This window comes from Narcine bancroftii, chromosome 14 (assembly GCF_036971445.1).
Source record: "Narcine bancroftii isolate sNarBan1 chromosome 14, sNarBan1.hap1, whole genome shotgun sequence".
NCBI classification, from domain to species: Eukaryota; Metazoa; Chordata; class Chondrichthyes; order Torpediniformes; family Narcinidae; genus Narcine; species Narcine bancroftii.
Window position 1 is genome coordinate 42,252,161 of NC_091482.1, and position 19,496 is coordinate 42,271,656.

Here is a 19,496-nt window from a genome sequence, read left to right on the forward strand (position 1 = left end):
TGCCTAAAGGTGCTGCCTAGTCACTCTGTGCCTCAAGATTCCAGTATTTGCAGTCTCTAGTGTCTTCCTCGCATCAACACCCTCCCCCCGCCCCCCCCCCCCCCCCACTTCTGTATATGTGGTAGTTTTCTAACAAATTCCTTTTACTTGGGTGATAATTCCTAAAGAATCAACAATGCTACCTGAAGTGCAGCACCAGTGGGCTAAGTACCAAATCCCAGCACTGCCTGTGGACAGTTTACAAGTACTCCTGGTGATTTATAGCTTTCCTCTAGGTGCTCCAGCTACCAGCCACATCCCAAAAGCATGCAAGGTGGGAGTGAATTGACCATTGTAAATTTCTTGATAAAATAGGAGAGGGAGCAGGAGCAGAGTTTCACCTGAACTTTCATGAGTTGCTGAAAATGTCAGAGGCAAACAGCATAGAAACAAGCCGTTCCACACTGACATATTGGCACCCGTTCATATTAATTCCAGGTTCTAGTATTTGGCCATTAACCTTCTTTGCATAAGCAATTTAAGATGCTTCTTGTGTGCCATCAGTGAATGTTTCCATCACACTCACTGGCAGTGTATGCCAGGTCCTCACCACTCACTGAGTAAGAAAGGGCCACCCAGAACCCCTATAAATCTCTTATTTCTTACACTGAATCAACTTTTTAATCAACATCTGGTTCAGGGAAGGTTTCCTGCAGTCTCCCCCATCTGTACTCCATCTTCTTTCTTTTCTTTGGCTTGGCTTCGCGGACGAAGATTTATGGAGGGGGTAAAAGTCCACGTCAGCTGCAGGCTCGTTTGTGGCTGACAAGTCCGATGCGGGACAGGCAGACACGGTTGCAGCGGCTGCAGGGGAAAATTGGTGGGTTGGGGTTGGGTGTTGGGTTTTTCCTCCTTTGCCTTTTGTCAGTGAGGTGGGCTCTGCGGTCTTCTTCAAAGGAGGTTGCTGCCCGCCAAACCGTGAGGCGCCAAGATGCACGGTTTGAGGCGATATCAGCCCACTGGCGGTGGTCAATGTGGCAGGCACCAAGAGATTTCTTTAGGCAGTCCTTGTACCTTTTCTTTGGTGCACCTCTGTCACGGTGGCCAGTGGAGAGCTCGCCATATAACACGATCTTGGGAAGGCGATGGTCCTCCATTCTGGAGACGTGACCCATCCAGCGCAGCTGGATCTTCAGCAGCGTGGACTCGATGCTGTCGACCTCTGCCATCTCGAGTACTTCGACGTTAGGGATGAAAGCGCTCCAATGGATGTTGAGGATGGAGCGGAGACAACGCTGGTGGAAGCGTTCTAGGAGCCGTAGGTGATGCCGGTAGAGGACCCATGATTCGGAGCCGAACAGGAGCGTGGGTATGACAACGGCTCTGTATACGCTTATCTTTGTGAGGTTTTTCAGTTGGTTGTTTTTCCAGACTCTTTTGTGTAGTCTTCCAAAGGCGCTATTTGCTTTAACACTTTAACTAACTCAATCACATCCTCCTTTGTTTCAGGATAAACAGACCTACCTTCTCCACTGACTCCTCATAACTGAGCTGCTCTATCCCAGGCAATATCTTGATGAATTTTCTCTGCATTCTTTCCAATGTTATCACATCTTCCCCACTGTGTTGACCAGAACTGCACGTAATTCTCCAGTTGGAAAAAACAAATAGGTGAGGCCAAGACGAGTCTAAGAATGGGTACCATGGATTACTGGGCTCAGGGGTTCGTTTCCTTGTCATATGATTAAGGTTTCTCTATCTTTCTTAGTCTCTTCTTTCATACTCATTCCTAAACTTTAGAATCCAAGACCTTGTGTCCCACTTGCAACTGGATCTCTGACTTTCTGTCTAATATACCACAATCAGTGACTACAGAGAACAAAATCTCCTCCACGATCAAATTGGTGCTCCTCAAGGATGTTTATTCAATCCCTACTACACTCCTTCGACACCCACTGCTGCACTGCTAAATTTGTTCCAATCAAATCTTCAAATGACCAGATGACACCACAGTAGTGGGCAGGGCATCAGATAACAACAGAATACAGGAGAGAGAGATTGAAAGGATAGTGGCATGGTGTCAAGATAAATCACTCTCAGCATCAACAGGAAGGATAGTTATCGGCTTTTGAGAGGGGACACACCCCTGTACAGATCCATTGTGCTGAAGACAAAAGAGTAGATTGCTTCAAATTTGGTTGTACCTGGGACAAACACGTTGACGCAACAGCCAAGAAATTGCAACGATGATTCTACTTTCCCTGACCTTCAACAACTTCTACAGGTGTACTATCAAAAGCATACCTGCTGGATGTATCACAAAGTGGTGTTACAACTCTTCTGTTCAAAATCAGAAGTAACAGGTGATGAATGCACCTTACAAAATTTATCTTCCCTCCAGGAACTTCATCTGCATCTTCCAATGCTTAGGAAAGGCAGCCAACAATCTGAAGGACTCATCACAACCTGGTCACACACTCTTCTCCTGCCTCCCATCAGGGAGAAGGCTTTATAGTGTGAAAGTGCACATCAACAAGCTTAAAGACAGTTTCTTCCTGAGAGTCATTTGGCTCTTGGATGAATCCCATTCTCTCACACTGGCCTTGCTTGGTGCTAATTGATATTTCTTTCATCAACTCTGTAGTTGTGCTCTTTACAGGAGCATGAATATTTGAGATAACCGGTCAAGTTTGCTCTCATATGAACCTTCTCACTGTACAAAGAATTTTATGACAAATGAACAAACTTGAAAATCAGAGTGCTTCACCTTTAGCTTATCAGCTTAAAAGTGGTCAATGACCACATCTGTCAGCCCAAAAACAACTATTGCGGAAGAATGATGTCTGAACATTTGAGTGACTCCAGACACACCTCAGATACTTTACTGCAATTGTTCAACTAACTGTTTCTAGATTTAGTACTGGGAAATGAACTTGGTCAATTGACAGAGACATGTTGGTGAGGAAGTATTTCATAAATAGTGACCGCAACTCCATGCTCTTTAGCATAGCTAGGGATAATGAAAAGGAGAAAGTGTCTAATTTGAGAAGAGCTAATTATGATGGTATCAAGCAGGAACTCGGCTGTGTGAATTGGAAACATGCTCTCTGAAAAGAGAAATCTGAAGAATGCTTAGGGATCACTTGCATGAGGTTCAGGACTGAGACTGGGAAAGGATAGCTGGGTAAAGGAACTATGGTTGACATGAGAGATAAAACATCTAGTTGAGAGGAAGGAGGAAGCACGAACAAGGTTTAAGAAACAAAAATCAGACAGGGCTTGAGAATTACAAGGTAGCCAGGAAGGAACTTAGGAGAACTTGAAAGGAGCACAAGGCAGCTTTGGTAAGTAGGATTACAGCAAACCCCAAGAAGGTCTACACAGGATGACTAGAGTGAGGATAAGACCACTCAGAGATAAAGTGAGAAATGTGTGCCGGCAATGGAGAAAGTCATGGAGGTCCTTAATTAATACTTCGCTTCAGTGTTCACCAGGGAGAAGGACCTTGACAAATGTGTGACCAGCTAATGGGCTGGAACATATGGAGGTGAAGAAAAAGGTCATGTTGAGACCTCTGGAACACATTTGAATTTATGTTCCCAGGGCCAGATAAGATATACCCAAGGTAAGAGAGAAATAAGATTGCTGAGGCATTGACGGTGATCCTTGTGTCCTCCCTGGTCACAGGAGAGATGCCGAATTAGAGAATGGGAAATTTAATACTCTTAGAACCATTACAGCACAAACAAGTCCTTCAGCTTATTTTGTTTAAGTAGTAGAGATAATTCTGGGAATTATAGACTAGTGCTATATCAGTTGTGGGCAAACTATTGGAGGAAACTCTTTGGGACTGGATTACAAACATTTAGAGAAGCATGGTCTTCTCAGGGATAGTCCACATGGGCTAGTAATTGGAAGAATGTGCCTCAAGAGTCTAATTAAGTTTTTCTCGAGGGAGACAAATAAATTGATGACAGTAGTGTGGTGGCTGTGGTGTATCTGGATGTTAGTAAAGCACTTGACAAGGTTCCCAATGGAAAGCTCATCCAGGAAGTCATGAGTATGGGATCAATGAAGATCTGGTGGTGTGGATACAAAATTGGCTATCCTACAGAAGGCAGAGGGTGGTAGTGGATGGGACTTCTGTGACTAGTGGTGTCCACGAGGTTTTGTTCTGGGATCCTTCCTCTATATGATTTCAATAAATAATGTGGATGGATGGGGGGGGGGGGGCACAGCCATGCGGAGGACTTAGACATGTTTTGGTCAAGCTCTCCATGAAAAATATAAAAAAGACAGTTAAAATTTTAAAATTAAGAATTTTCCACCAAAAAATTGATAAAGTACTGAGAAAGCAAGGTAGCTGAAAACAAAAAAATGAAGTTTCTATTCAGCCAGGAACATCGAGTGAAAGCCTGAAAGAGAACAGCAAAAGATTGGCCTTGGGACCGGAGGACCTCAGCAGAGCTGGGGAGTTGGGACATGGACTAAATATTATCCTGGAAAAAATGGAAAACATGAGCAACCAATTTGCTGGTGTTGAAAATGTAATGACATACATGACTGAAAAGATGACTGAAATTAAAGAAATCATTGAAGACTTAATGACCCAAGCAGAAGTAGATGGTAAAAACACAAGATAAACTAAAAGCTTTGGAGAAAGATGCAAAGCAATGGGAGTTGGACAGACGAGGTCTGATGGACATGATCGACCACATGGAAAATTTTAGCAGATGAAATAATATCTGAATTATTGGACTGAAAGAAGGAACTGAGGGAAGATACCCAGTGAACTTCTTTGAAACATGGATCCTGTGAATACTGTGAGATGACAAATTCAGAGAAAAACTGCATATTGAAAGGGCTCAATGGACCCAAGAGAGCCAGTGATCAGCGACCACAACCGGTCCTGGTAAGACTTTTAAGTTACTTGGAACAGGAGACCATTCTGGAAGCAGTGAGCACTAACCATGGAAGCAAAATAATGGCCCACCAAGATTGGCCATGAAAAAGTGCTAATTTTCCACTTTGATTAAGCAAAGGAAGGAGTTTGATAATGTATAAAGACAATTACATTCCTAAAAACTTGAAATATTCGATGATCTACCCTGTGACTCAAGGGTCGAAGTCGCAGAAGGTAATCGACGATTTTTCATGACTAAGAACAAGGTGGAAGACTTCCTGTGAGGGTTATGAAAAGGTTGCCAAAGAGGAAGACTGAAGAAGGTTTACAATAGGACTAAGTAAAAATTGTTTTTTTTAAAAAACCATCTTGCATTTATTGGTGAAATGTAAATTTTATTGAAATGTTCACTGAGAGCTCAGAAAAGAGAGCAAACATGGGAAAGGCAAGGCAGTGACTCCATTCTGGTGGGGGGAATGGGAAGACAAGAATGGTGCCCGGAGAGGAGTATCTCTAAAAGATGGTGCTAAAAGGTTCTTCGAGAGATTCCACAGGCTTTCTGGGTTTCCTGTTTACATCACTGAATACAGGGACACTTTGTGTTTTTTTTTTAAGGGGAAAGATCACTATTATTTAAACAATCGAAAATGTTTTATTGTTAAACAATACTTGTTTAAAAAAATATGGCCAGAAAGTTAAAATCTATTAGTCTTAATGTTAATGAGATAAACAGGATGGTGAAAAGGAGGAGGGTCTTGGCACACCTAAAAAAATTAAAGACAGATACAGCCTTTCTACAAGAAAGACATCTTACCAAATTGGTACATGATAAATTAGAGAGGATGGTTGGGCGTAACATCATCTATATTTGGCTCAAAAGCAAGAGGAGTAGAGATTCTAATTAACAAAATTATACTAATAATAATAACTGAATGACCAAGCCAAAAGATTTATAATGGCACAGTGTAAAATTTATGCAGAATCATGGATGTTTATGAATATCTATAAATTTTGACGATGAAGCCTTTATGAAAGATAACTTTTTAAAAACAGCAGAGGGAAGACAAAATATACTTGTTGGAGGAGATTTCAATTTCTTTCTAGATCCAGTACTGGAAAAATCAGCTAGAAGAGTAACAAGGGCAAAAGCTGCAAAAATGACATTATCATTTATGAAGGATTTAAATTTGATTGATTTATGGAGGCAACTTAACCCAACTGAAAGAAACTATTCATTCTTATTCACATACAAGGATTGATTTGTTTTTAATGTCTGCCCAGTTAAAAAGTAGTCATAAAAAAAGGATTATTTGGCATGATTATTCATCATTAACTTTAACTATTGCAATAATGGGAAAACAAGAAAGTGTGTATAGGTGGTATTTCAATGTCACATTGTTGAAAAGGAAAGACTTTTTGCGAGATTATTAAGAGAGATTGAACTATTCTGTAAAACTAACCTTTCTTCTACTGATAATAGTTTTTTTAATATGGGATATGCTTAAAACTTAGCTAAGAGGACAAATGATATCTTAAAAAATCTTGAGAGAATATACTACGGAGGTGGATGGTCGAGAGAAAGATATAACAAAATTGGAAAAAAAAATCAGAGAACAGGGTGACAAAAAAAACTGTTAAAAGAATTTAAAAAGTTGAAATATAACACATTACAAACGTATAGAACGGAAAAAAATCTTAAAAGCCAAACAAAAATATAAAAAATATTATGAATTAGGAGAACGGGCGCATAAAGTTTTATCTTGGCAGTTAAAGGCAGAGAAGTCATCTAGAATGATAAATGCAATAAAAACAGAGACTGATATTATAACATATAATCAAAAATAAATAACATTTTGGACTATATTATATGAAACTATATGAATATGAATTATGAATTATGATGAAATAAAATGAGATGGATGAATTTTTAACAAATGTTGAACTTCCAAAATTAGAAGATAGAGAATAAATTTGTTGTGTATGCACTCACACAATTAAGACTCTGAGACTTGATGCTTTCTCATTCTTTACTTCTATTAGAATAACATGGTTACTGACACACAGGGTTATGTATGGAAGGGTGACATCATGACATGGGTGTCACGATGTTCATCAGAGGGCGAGCTTTGACCCAACACTCTCCCCCCCCCCCCCCCCCACCCCCACTGCCGTGCGATAAATGCTGACTGGGCCCCTTCGAACTAATAAGATTACATCAGGCCCAGGACTACAAGTGAGAATTAGAATACATTTCATGAGTAATAATTATAAAAGGGAAAGTATTTAATAATAATCAGGGCACATAGTCCTTAAAGTGTTCAGGTGGTCATCTTTCTCTTTTGGACCGCCTCGGCATGGTTTGCTATGCCGGTTGGACTTTGCCTGGGACCTGGGTTGGTGGTCGAATTGACAGCAACTGACCATCTTCACTGCCCTCCTGGCTGAGTGTCTCAGTTACAGGACACCTTGGCTCTGTGACCGTCTCTGCCCTCCACCCCCACTCGGTCTGAGGGGTAGGATAGTCAGGGGCAGCCCACGGCAGGTCTGGTTCCACCTCCTCCAGTCCATGAGGCATTTCATGAACCTTCGTGTCAGTCAATGCTCGTAATTGGTCAATGTGTTGCTTCCACAAACTGTCCCCCACTAGAACAGAGTATGAGCAGAGGCTCAATTTTTATAAGATTACTCCTACCACCCATGGGTCTTTCTATTGTCTATAATCTTGGACCAGAACTCTCTCGCCCACTTCCAATGTTGTAAGTGAGGTTTGTGGCAATGCTGTTTGGTTTTTTTTTCCCCAATCAGAAACCTAGATCTGGATGAACTGTTGACAGCCTAGTCCGCAGGTTGCAGCCAAACATTAGTTCTGCTGGGGTGCGTTTTGTAGTAGAATGTGGCATGTTTCTGTACCCCAATAGGAAATTTGCTATTTTGTGTGTCCAGGAGGCATTTAAAAGTTTCATGGTTTTCATTGCTTTTTTAAATGTTTGTACAAAACGTTCTGCCTCCCCATTAGAACTTGGGTGATGTGTCTGATATTGTTGTCACAAATAAAATGTTTTAAATGTTCAGATGTAAATTGTCCTTAACTAATTCATGAGGCAATCTGTAAGTGGCAAAGATAGCTCATAGACAGTCAATTGTGGGATTTGCTTTGGTGTTTTTCAGCTGTGAAACTACTGACCATTTCGAGTGGGCGTCCACAGCTATTAGAAAAGTCTCACCCATGAATGGTCCAGTGAAGTCTACATGAATTCGATGCCAGGGCCATTTCCATGGGTTAGCTTCGGCTTGCGGCATTTTTGGCTGCATTGACTGACGATACTTTGCACTCTCTTACTATTGTTTCAATGTCTGTACCTATGGAGGGCCACTAGACCTGCATCCAGGCTAGTGCCTTCATTCGGACCATTCCTGGATAGTTGTGGTGCAGTTCTGATAACATGTAATTTGGCTGGAATAATTGTATGGGTATCTAATAATAAACATCATTCTTCGTCTGATAGTTCATGGTGGTATGTGTGGTAAGGTTTTAGATCTTCTGGGATGACTTTAGATTCGAGCCATCCATTAAGGGTGAAGTATAGGATCTTGCTTAATGTTGTCTCTTTTTGGTTTTCCTTTCTGATCATCTGGGCTGTAATGGGCAGTTGTTGAAGTTGTTCTTGGTTGATGCCCCACTGCCTCTGCTGTCCATTTAATCATTTCTTCTTCTTGTTGTCTCAAGTAGCGGCGTGAGTGATAAGGCATCTGCAATGCTGTTGAGTATTCCTGGTTTATATTTTATATCATAGTTATACGCTGCAAGTAGCATGGTCCATCTTTGAATTCTGGCCACAGCTAATACTAGTATACCTTTTTGTGGCCCCAGGATTAAACCAAGTCTTGTTGTCTGTGATCAGGGTGAATTTTCTTCCATAAAGATAATGATGGAATTTTTTTTTTTACACCAAAAATGATCGCCAAACCTTCTTTTTCTAGTTGGGTGTAATTGCATTCACTTGTGGTTAATGTTCGCGAAGCAAACACTACTGGTTGCTCATCTTTTCTATGATTTGGGATAATACCGCTCCTAGTCCCACTGGTGAAGTATCTGTGTAACTTCTTTACTAGGGTCGTAGTGGATCAGCACCTAATTTGTTGTCATTAGTATTTCCTTTAGTTGATTGACTTTTTTATTTCTGTGTTCCAATACCACGTTTGATCTTTCCTGAGTAATTGGTTCAGCGGGATGCATAGGGTAGACATATTAGGGATATGTTTTTGGTAGTGATTAACAAGTGCTAGGAAAGACTGTAAATCCGATTTGTTAGTTGGGTACGGGGCCTTGTGAACGGCTTCTGTTCCTGCTGGATTCATTTGCACCCTCTCATTGTCGATTTTAAACCCAAGATGTGTTACTGAGAGGCGCGTAAAGGCATAGTTGTCCTTTCGTAACCCTGTTGTAGTCTGGTTAAAACCTTTTCAAGGTTTTGTAAGTATCCACTGTCGTTTGGCCCGTGATGATGACATCATCTAGGTAACGCCCAACTGAGAGTCCATGTCGTGATGTGGCCATGGTTGCTTGAAAAATCACTGGTACTGCTGAAATTCTGTAAGACTTGCAGTTATAGGAGAAGAGTCCCAGATGGGACTGATTGTCACATATTCCCTGGAGTTTTCTTCTCCAATTCTATCTGCTGATAGGCTTAGGACAAATCTAGTTTTGTGAATTTTTGACCTCTGTTGAGTGTTTGGAAGAATTCTTCTCCCTTGGGCATTGGGTGTTTGGGTACTTTGAGTGATGGGTTGATGGTGACTTTGTAATCGCTGCAAATTTGAATCTCCCCGTTTACTTTTCGTACAGGTATGATGGGCGCTGCCCAATCGCTGTATTATATTGGTTCTAATATGCCTTCGTGCTTTTAGTCGGTTTAATTCAGCCTCAATTTTCCCTTTCATAGCAAATGGGACTGTTCTGGCTTTCAAGAATTTTGGTTCTGCATTATCTTTTAATTGCACCTTTGATTTTCCCCAATTCTTGGAAAACCACTGCGTGGTTGTTGAGGATTTGGTCGAGTTCTGGCTGGGAGGTGTCCGTGTGGTTTACATTTAGTATTGAACCGATTTCCAGCCAGTCTAGGGGAATGTGTTGTAGCCAGTTTCTTCCAAAAAGTGCTGGTCACTGAGTATCTACGATGTAGAGAGAGAGTTTTTGGTTGCTGTTGTTTGCATTGTACTTGGACTGTACTTTTTCCAAACACTTTGATTTGGACTCCTGTAACAAATCTTGAGAGTTTACTGGGAGGCGTGGTAGCAAGCGTTCCTTTACATGTAATGGTATTAGGGACATCTCTGCCCCTGTGTCTAACTCCATCTTTAGGGGGTGTCAGATTATTTTTACATGTATACAGATTGCTGTGTTTCCTCCATTTATTCCTCAGATGTATAATAACTCAGGAGTTGAAATTTCAGGAACTTGAAGGTCAGCCATTGGGCTGTTATCATCTTTGTTGCTAGCCTGCCACTCTCTCTCTCTGCAATTGTTTTGACTTTAGCTGCCTGCTTATTTTCAGGCCACCTGCACTTTAGAAGCGGACATTTGGCTTTGATATGCCCTTCTGTTTTGCAATGGTTGCATTTAGAATTTTTGAAGAAACAGTTTTCTGGTCGATGGTTGTATTTCCCACAATGGAAGCATTGTTGGCGGGAAGACCTCTCATCCAGCAGGTCTGATTGACCCACATCCAAGTTCTTAATCTGCCATTTCAGAGCTTCAGGCAGTTCTTGCCCAAAAACAAAATCTTTGCTTCTGGCTGGGAACATGCCAAATGGAGCTGGGGACAAGTCTTGAGCATCGATGGCAACTCCATTCTCAACATCGGGTGCAGTGCCGTCCGCATCGAAGAAGTCGCCTCGGGCTCCTGGGAAGGAGCAGCAAACGTAGTCGGGGGACCGGCGGTAGTGGCGGGGTGGTGGTCTCCTTTTGTAAGCAGAGATAGTTTTTTTTTTTTTGCTAAGTACTAAACATTATTTCATGTGAATTTGCCACTTGTGGCGTCATGTCATTGCACAACAAAAAGCCTGCCGTTGTTTGTTGTTGCTGTTTAACCATTGATACAGTGGTGCTATGCTACTGTGCTGATGCTACTGTGCACTTGGTTCCATTGTTTCAAAATCTGAAAAAACCCAAAAACCAAAAAACGTCTTGTCCCAAGCATTTCAGAAAAGGAGTACTCGACCTGTATTAGGAAGAACTTCTTCACACAGAGTGCTGGGAATGTGGAATAAGCTGCAGGCTGAATTGGTCAATGCAGGCTCAATTTTGACATTTAAGAAAAAATTTGACAGATACATGGATGAGAGGGGTATGGACAGACATGATCCAGGTGGGACCAGGCAGATTAATAGTTCTCCACAGACTAGAAGGATCTGTTTCTGAGCTGTAGTGTTCTATGATTCTAAAAACATTGTTCGATAACAGAACTGTGGTCAAGTTTGTAAATGATACAAATATAGGTGGAGGGGCAAACCGTGTTGAGGAAGGAGCGAGTGAAACGCAAGAGGAAGGAGTGAGTCTGCAGAGACTTGGACTGTTTGGGAAAATGGACAAAGAAGTGACAGATGGAATGCAGTGTTGGGAAATGTGTGGTCATGCACTTTGGTAGAAGGAATAAAGATGTAAACTCTTTTCAAATAGGGGAGAGAATTTTAAGAGGGAAGTCCAAAAGGACTTGAGAGTCCAGTGCAGGATTCCTTAAAGGTTGAGGCAGTAGTAAGGAAGGAAAATGTAACATTCATATTTATTTGGAGATGACTTGCCTATAAAAGCAAAGATTCTGGTCAGAATGTATTTGGAGTATAGCAAACAGTTTTTGGGGCCCACATCTACCACAGATCTAAGGAAGGATGTTTTTGTATTGAAGAATCCAGAGGTTTGCTAGAATGATCCCAGGGATGGCATATGATGGCTCTGGGCATGTATCTGCTAGAGTTTAGGAGGCTGAAGGGAATCTCATTGAAGCAATGTTGAAAGGTCTGGATAGAGTGGAGAAGAGGTTTCCAGTAATGGGAGAATCCAGGACTAGAGGACACAGGCTCAAATAAAAAGACATCCCTGTAGAACATAGGTAGGAGAAATTTGTTCAGCTACATGGTTGCAAATCTGTGGAATTTCTTGGCACAATGGTTGTGGAGATCAAGATATTAAGTATATTTAAAGTGGAGGTTGAAAGGTTCTTAATTAGAAGGGGTGTCAAAGGTTATGGGTAGAAGGCAGGTCAATGGGGTTGAGAGGAAGAATACATGAGCTATGATTCCAATAGGCCAAATTGTCTATTCTGCTCTTATTTCTGTGGTTTTACTATTCTGCTCAACCCATCAATTTGTCACTCCCACTCCAACTTCCATCCCAAGCCCACATCACAGACTTCTCTGTCTCAGCTGCTCTTGTGTGGAAGCAGGTGGCAAAGAGGCCAATTGGAAAGGCATATCTGCAACTGGATTTTTAACAAAATCAGCAAGATAGGTGTTGATTTTGTTCCGGTCATCAAAAAAACTGAAACAATGGAACAGAAGAGGTCTGAGGTAACATGGGAGGCTGAATGCAGGTCCTGATAATGTTGGGACCCAACATTTGGGAAGTCTTACTGATACGCTCCTGGAAATTGTAGTCACTGAGGAATGCAAACATGTGGAAGTGTTATCGCCCTAAATATTTGAGAATTCCTGGGAATTCCTTTCATGGCCCCACATACATTATTTGGTCTAAAAGTACAGCAGCAATTTGCTACTTTGAGGGATCTGAACATGAAAATATCTGACCGTGAATTGATAGTTTGGATTCAGAATTTGTTTGCTCATCAAAGACAGAAAGTAATAGTGGAAGGGTTTATTCTGATTGAAGATCTGTGACCAGTCATGTTTCACAGGCATGAGTGTTGGGAATTCTATTGTTTGTGATATATTTAAATGAACGGGATGAAAAAGTAGGTGGGTGGATAAGTATGTTTCCAGATGACACAGATTGGTGGAGCTATGGATAGTGTAGAGAGGTATCAAAGAATACAACAGGATATGGTTCAGTTACAGAACTTCAGGTTGAAGTTATAAAAGACATTGACAAGGTCACAATTTAAATATTTCATGTCGTTTTGGTCACATATCTCTTGCAAGGAAATATTACACAGAGAGAATAATGCCGCACATGCCAGACTGTTGTTCATTGACTTCAGCTTACCATTCATTAGGATCATACGCCAGAGGCTGGTGGAGAAACTGTGCTTGTTGGGACTCAACACTCCTCTCTAACTGGATCTTGGCCTTCTTGACTAAAAGACCACAGTCAGTCTGGGATGGAAGCTAAATCTCAAGTCTCATCGTGCTGTGTGTGCACAGGCGTACCTCAGGGCTGTGTGCTTAGCCCACTGATGGTTACAGTGCTGACATGACTGGCCTGCCAGGTTCAGTTCAAACAGAATCATTTAAGTTTGTGGATGAAAAAGCTGTAGTTAGCCTGATTGGCAATAATGATGAGATGGCTGACAGAGAGGAGGTTGGGAGGCTCGTCCAATGACGCGAGAACAACCACCCGAGTCTCAACGTGGACAAGACAACAGAGATTGTGGACTTCAGGATAATGAAGGGTGTGCACATATGGACGACCTATCTTGGACTCACACCAACTCCTCATCAGTCAGGAAGGCACAGAGGGTGAGGAGGGCAAAGCTACCAGCCCCCATCTTAACAACGCAATTGAGAGTGTCCTATCTAGCTGCAACATGGTGTGGTAAGACAACTGCAAAGCATCAGACTTGAAAACAATACTTAAATTAAAACAGACAAGCTAAGAAGATCACTGGAGTCTCCATTTTCTCTATTGACAACATTCAGTGGGAGTTTTGTTTCAAAAGGGGCCTAAAGAATTATTGAGGATCCCTACCATAGATAGTACTCAGTGTCTTTGACTTTAGGGGCAGCACAGTTAGTCTAGCGGTTAGCGCAACCCTGTTACAGCGCCAGCGATCAGGGTTCCAATCCAGCACTTCTCTAAAGAGTTTGTACATTCTCCTTGAGTTTGTGTGGGTTTCCTCCAGATTCTCCGAGGGTTGTAGGTTAATTGGGTGCAAATGGGTAGCCTGAGCTCGTGGGTCAAAAGGGCCTGTTTCTGTGCTATATGTCTGCATTTAAATTGCCAGGCTGACAAATTCTTCCTGCAGGCTGTTAGATTGATGAATTATATCCTGTACCTTAGGATCTCGTGTAAATGAAACAAGTAAGTTATTCTTAAATATACATCCATATATATGTGAATATCACATGCTGTGCATTGTGTAGGGTGTCAGCCCCATGATCTGGAGAAACACTGTTTTGTCTAGTTGTACATGTACAGCCAGGTGATAATAAATTTGAATATGAAAAGGTTCAGAAATGAGAAAAGGAATTATCATGAGAGATAAGATAAACTAGGCCAGATTTCCTAAGAGTGCAGGAGATTGAGAAGGGGTTGTATTGAGGTTACATAATCATAACGGGCAGAGATAAGGCAAATAGTAACAGATGAGATGGAAGGATTTAGAAGGGACGCAAGGAGACAGTCCTTCGCTCATATGGTGATGGCATATGGAATGAACTGCCAAGCAAAGTAGTGGAGGGAAGTATGTTATATTTCTATAAGAAACACTTGGATAACCACATGGATGGGAGGGGATCGGAGGGAATGAGTTTAATGTGGGGAAGTCAGACTCAACCAGGAGGGCAGTAGGTTTTGCATGGACAAGCTGAGCCTGTCAGACACCGTGACTCCATAAAAGTAATGTAACTCGATTATTTGCTTTTAAAAAATATGCAAGGATACTAATACTGGTTCCTGTTATTACTCACCTATTATTAGCTTGGTTTTCTTGTACAAAAGGATAACAGGTTATTAAATAACTTGGAATAGGAGGACCTTCAACACCACAGCCATTTCCATCATTTTGGAGTGCCATAGGAACAACTTTCTCAGTGCCCTTCCTCTGGGGTATAAATGGCTCTCCCTCTGCTGAAAGCTGGATATCCTTAAAGAAAAGGTGAAAAAAAACACATTAAAAAAGCAGGAAATTTAAAATCATACATTCACATACCACACAAGCTTAAAACATCCCAGCAAAACACTTCCAGCTGCTTTCATGTCCAATTCAACAGCATGGTGGAAACAAAGTGGCAGTCAAGTCCATTTATGTCTGAACAAGATTCATTCATGTGTTAGATTAACATACATTTTTGTAAAAAGCACATTTTGCCTTTATCAAGGATTAGCTAAATTAAGTGATTCTCAACCTTTTCTTTCCTCTCACAGACCACTAAGTATTCCCTATACTTCAGCATTAAAAGCCATTTGGGCCTGTTTCCCACCAAATAAAACCCATCTGGAGCCGCAAAACCAGTTTGATCCCTAAAATGAAGAAAACACCACACATATAGTTTCATTACACTTACGCTATGTTTATAAGGACTATAATTTGTTGCATTTATGAAATAAAGGAATGAAAATCAGAAAACAACTGACATTTTATTTCTGTTTGTAACAAAGCAAAACAACAAATTCTTTTGAACGCTTAAAAAAAGACACTGGGATGTACAAGTTTCAAATAAAATGCACAATGCAGGCCTGTTTGAGTCCATCCCTTATTTGTTAAATAAATTTTTTAAAGAAATATTCGCTTTAATTAAAAAGAGCAAACAAAAAAAAATGCCAGTTTGTATTTTATTCTGAAGGTTGCCATCATCCTTTGATTTCCTCAGTCATGTAGCTACAGCAGTCAACCACCAACCTAAATATAAAACACAACTACACCAGTTCAGGTTCAGTTCAATATAAAAATATATATTTGCAAAATTATAACTCATTGAATGATTTCTTTCACCTGGTTAGTGTGACTTCTGCTCCTGAACCTCACTGCACAGCTGATCAATATCAGGGCTGTAAGACGTCACTTCGATCTTCATGCAGGATTACATGCTGTCATCCGTGAGGCGTGAGCGATATTTGCTTTTTATGTTGTTCATGCTGGAGAAAACCTGCTCGCATAAGTATGTGGATCCAAAGATCGACAGAACTCCGAATACATATTTTTTCATGTTCATATATGTGTCAGGAATTGAATTCCATGTTTCAAACACAAGTTTGTCCGGTTTTGGGAGGTTTTCAATTTCACTCCATTTGTACTTCTGGGCAAGAATGGCCTTCTGACGAGCAAAATTTTCAAGATCAGCTGTCAAGCTTCTGAACTTGGATCTCAAGATCGGGTTGACTTAAATCTGTATATGCAGTCATATTCAACAGGGATACATCGATATTTAGGGGAGTGACAGGGAAGGACAAAATGTTTCTTTTCCTCTCTGAACTCACAGAATCTCTCCCCAAACACAGCTTGCATTGCAATGATAGCATGCTGTAAATACTCGTAATTGATCTGATTGTGTGCTTCTTTGAACTCTCTCAAAGAGGGGAAGTGAGAGTGTACCTACCTCTCTGTACATCTCTAGCAAACATCTTGTGCTCAAACGCCAAATCCTCCTCCAGCATCTGCAGGGCTGTGCTTCCTTTCCCCTGAAGACTTTTGTTCTGCATGTTAAGGTGCGTTGTCATATCCATCATGAAGTGCAGCTTTTTCCAGCTAATCTGGCTGTTTTAGCTCAAGAAAGGTGAGCCCTTTGCTTTCCAGGTAAGTTTTTACAAGCTCCAGACACACAGCAAACCGCTTCAGCACCTCCCCTTTGGATGGCCACCGGACTTTGTTGTGCAGCAGGAGATCAGAGTATGTGCTTTCAACTTCTTCCAATAATGAACGGAACTGTCGGTGGTTTAATCCTTTTGCTATTATTTTGTTCACTATCTGTATGATAAGATTCATCACTTCTGTGCATTCTGGAGGAAATGTTTGAATGCACAATGCCTCTTGATGCAGAATGCAGTGAAACATCAGCAGTTTTCTATCTTGCGACTTCTGCAGTAAACTCACAAACCCCTTCTGTGCTCTTGTCATACTCAGTAGCCAGTGACACCAAGTGGGTGGTGTTTATTTCTTTGGTCTTTAAACAATCTAACACAGCCTCACACATGTCCTCCCCCCGTGTTTGGCCTTTAAGTGGTATCAACTCAATGATTTCTTCCTGTGGCCCAGCAGAGTTCACATATCTGAATAATAGCGTTATTTGCTGAATATCACTTACATCTTTTCATTCGTCACAGGCGACTGAGTAGGCTGGAGCCGAATTAATGTCCCTAATTACTTGACCGATGATATTTGCTGCTATTTTTATGGTCCTGTCCTTGACGGTCTTTGCAGAGTGGCATATCTCGGATTTTCTGAACAATTTCACACTTGTTTTTGAAGTCCGAGAATAGATGTTCTGGTATCTTGATAAACGATTCTTTTATCTATTCCCTATCTGTGATCGGCTTCCCGTGCCTGGCAATCTCCCGAGCTGCCACAAAACTAGCAGAAGGACTTGAATTTGTAGATTTCATCCACTTCTTCAAAGTATTTTTACTCTCATCAGCTTTCCGCAGTAGTTCCAAAACTGCTCTTTTTCTTTCATCTCCAGATGGGTATTTTTCAGAAAAAGCTGTGTGTTTATTCTGGAAATGTCTTTCAACATTTGATTTTTTTTTGTTGTTTGCTAAATTCTCACCACATATTAAGCAGACAGGTAAACCAGCTTTGTCGGCAGTGAAAGCAAATGAATCTGTCCATGAAGCATTAAATGTTCTATTTTCATCAGAAACTTTTCTTTTTTTTTGATTTATACATGGGTATTTTACTGGAAGTCAAAAGTTCAATACAAGTCACTTGCCGGGCGGCGACAGGTGATGCGTACAGTGGTATCAACCACTGAAGTGCTGTGACGCAAATTTTGATAGACAAAATATTACAACCCGTTTTATTTTAATGTTACAAGATCACCTTAATCTCCGAAATAATATTACAATGATAAAACTAACTAAATAAAAAAATAATTTAAATTAAATAGCCATTTACTGTATTCACATTATTTTTTCAAAGTCACAGGGAGCCATGGCAGAAGGATGAAAGAGCTGCATGCTCCAGAGCCGCAGATTGCAGACCCCTGCCCTACACCATCGTATTAGTAAGGGATCACTTAAGGTGGTATGTGGGTGGAAATAAAGTTTGAAAATTACTGTTTTAATCATACCTGATTGACTCATTATGTGCAGTTTCATAACTCCAAAGGAAATGGGCCAATGACAATTTTTCTCAAGCAAGGTATTTCGGTAACCATTGGGTCTAGAGCAGTGGTTCTCAACCTTCCCTTCCCACTCACATACTGCCTTTTTTTTAAAGCCATCCCTTTCTTATCACAGAGGATTGATGGCATAGGGATTTCTTAAAGTTGGATGTGAGTGGAAAGAAAAAGGTTGAGAACCACTTGTTTAATTGAAGATTGTAATTAACATGCTTACAGAAAATGCAGTACACCATTTAGTTTTGCCAAACACTCTTTGACCCAAGTAATGTCATAAATATGTCCACATTTGCAATCCTGAATGAAAAGGCAGGCCATGAATTTTGTTGAAAGATCATCCATCTGAAACATTAACTTTTCTTCCTGTCTCTACAGATTCTTCCTGTTGTTGCTGAGTTTTAAATTCAGATGGTCAGTATTCAGAATAATTTGCTTTTGTGCAATCATATAAACTTCCTTCAATCTTCAAATTGGCATGTTAAAATTATCAAGTTAAAAATATCTGAAGTGCCAAAATAGCTACATTTTTTGTTACCTTAAATTAAAAGAAGACATTATCATCTGAAGTCCTCAGCCTAATTCACCAATTTCAGGTTCAGAATTTAGAGACATTTACTGCCACATTCAGAGCTCCAGCCTCTAATCTCAAAGATTGAATGATAAGGAGCTGTTGTTGACCAAATTAGTGGAAATCACAAGACCGAATAGGAATAGAAGTTGAGAATCTGGCTGAGTGGTGAACAAAAATCACCAAGAAACTCAGGAAGGAGAGGCCGAGAGTTGGAGACAGAGTAGGTGGTTACCTTCAAGTTCCTAGGAGTTTATATTTCAGAAGACCTCTCCTAGAACCAGTACAAGGATGCAATCGTGAAGAGGCACACCAGCACCTCCACTTTCTGAGGAGTTTTGGAAAATATTCCATCATACTTCTATAGGTGTATTGAGGAAAATATTGCATCAGGTGGCACCACAACCCGGCTTAGGAATTCGACTGCACAGGATCGCAGGCTCCAACTTCCCATCCTTGAATCTTTGAGACGCTAATTCAAGGCAGCCAACATCCTAAAGGACCCCTATCACTCTGCCCACTCCCTTTCTCACAACTACCTTTGCAAAGAAGGCCAATAGCTCCAGTTTATAAAACTTTATTTCCAACAGTGGTTAGGATTTTGATCCTTCCCATTACACTCATCAAGGACTGCTCCAAGATCACAAAACAATTTTCTGCAGTATTAAGTAGCTTTTTTTGCACAGGTAACTGATTTATTATTTCTAGGTGATTGATTGTAGTTTTTCAGCTGTTAAACTTTTTAAAGTACCTGTTTAGCTGCAGCAAGAATCTCAGTTCATTTGAATATGGTACAATGTTTATGGCAATAAATTA

General features: G+C 40.8%; 1 protein-coding gene across 10 annotated transcripts in view; it reads right to left on the reverse strand.

The window, feature by feature from the left end:
- secisbp2l (SECIS binding protein 2-like) overlaps nt 1–19,496 on the reverse strand; it is a 130,905-nt gene that overhangs the window by 73,427 nt on the left and 37,982 nt on the right. For all 10 annotated transcript variants that reach the window (XR_011348780.1, XM_069911273.1, XM_069911280.1 and 7 more), the window contains one exon: nt 14,744–14,919. Coding sequence is in view for 9 of the 10 variants with exons in the window: in XM_069911273.1 (XP_069767374.1) it covers nt 14,744–14,919 (176 nt within the window). In the remaining variant the exon portion in view is untranslated. The remainder of the gene's footprint in view (nt 1–14,743; nt 14,920–19,496) is intronic.